Source organism: Rhagoletis pomonella, unplaced genomic scaffold, assembly GCF_013731165.1.
Source record: "Rhagoletis pomonella isolate Grant_MI unplaced genomic scaffold, Rhpom_1.0 Rhpom_scaffold_00009, whole genome shotgun sequence".
Classification (NCBI taxonomy): Eukaryota; Metazoa; Arthropoda; class Insecta; order Diptera; family Tephritidae; genus Rhagoletis; species Rhagoletis pomonella.
Genome location: NW_023458563.1, coordinates 14,360,869 through 14,362,094, shown reverse-complemented (window position 1 = coordinate 14,362,094; position 1,226 = coordinate 14,360,869). Strand labels below are relative to the sequence as shown.

Genomic DNA, 1,226 nt, shown 5'->3' with positions numbered 1-1,226 from the left:
AGCTTGCGTTGTTGATTTGTATAATGGCCGAATAGCATCCAGTCTACTTCGAATTTTCTGACCTAAATACATTTCTGCTGGCGTTTTACCATTTTCTAAAGGGGTGATTAGGTAGCGACAGACAATTTCTTGAACTTTCTTGCGGATTGGTGTGTTGTCGTGCTGCATAGCTTCTAGTTTATATTTTAACGTTTGGATATGTCGTTCCGCTAAGCCGTTTGTAGCTGGATGGCCCGGTGCGATGAATTTTTGAATTATACCATTTTCTTGACAGAAGGATTTGAAGGTTTTACTCTGAAAAATCGTTGCGTTATCGGAAACTAATACTTGGGGCTGACCATGTGTTGCAAAAATATTTTCAAGTAATTCAATCGTGCTTTCAGATGTGGGTGCACTTCTTCCTACTTTCACTTCAGACCACTTAGATTTCCCGTCAACAAGAACGAAGAAATAGCAATTCTGGTAAGGCCCTGCATAGTCCATGTTAACTCTTTCAAAGTTTTCTTTTGGTTGTTCCCAAACATGGGTGGTGATTTGTGGCGGGTTCTACCTAACCAAAGCACAATCCCGGCATCCTTTTACCATACGCTCTATATCTGCGTCGATCCCTTTCCGGTAACAATACCTCCGAGCCAGTTGTTTCATTTTCACTACTCCGAGATGGGTGTAATGCAGTTCTTTTAATATTTCGTTGCGCAAGGGCATTGGAATTATTACTCGTTGGCCTCTTAGTATAATACCACCTTGTAGCGAGTATTCTGGATCTTGTTTTTTTTTTTTTTAATTTTTAAATTTGTTCTTAATTGAGCTAGTTCCGGGTCGTTTCCTGTTTCTTTTTCAATAGATGTTACCGTAACTGTATTCGTGGCAATCGTATTTATTGTCTGATCTTGTACTGCTGTTACTTATTCGTCTAGGAAATGTGTGAAGCAATTTGACGAATCCTTTGCGGGAGCTCTGGATGAGCAATGAGCGTGCGCAATTTGTTCGGATCTCCGATGTTTCATTTTATAGTTAAATCCTTGGAGGAAAGATGCGTATCTAAGGAGGCGTGCCGATGTCATTGCCGGAATTTTTTCGTTTTGATGTAATATTCTTAAAAGTGGGCGATCATCTGTCACTAACGTGAACTCTCTGCCATATAAATATTGGAAAAAAATATCAACTGCAAATATTATTGTAGACTGGATGCTATTCGGCCATTATACAAATCAACAACGCAAGCT

The 1,226-nt window shown here is 39.6% G+C and overlaps 1 protein-coding gene across 1 annotated transcript; it reads right to left on the bottom strand.

Annotated features, from left to right (window-relative positions):
* Positions 1-236: 236 nt before the first annotated feature.
* Positions 237-1,219, bottom strand: LOC118745850 (uncharacterized protein K02A2.6-like; the record flags this gene model as incomplete). The annotated part of the gene is given in 1 exon segment (XM_036479518.1): positions 237-1,219. A coding segment is annotated over 1 exon segment (247 nt), but the record flags the coding sequence as incomplete, so codon positions are not given.
* Positions 1,220-1,226: the final 7 nt, after the last annotated feature.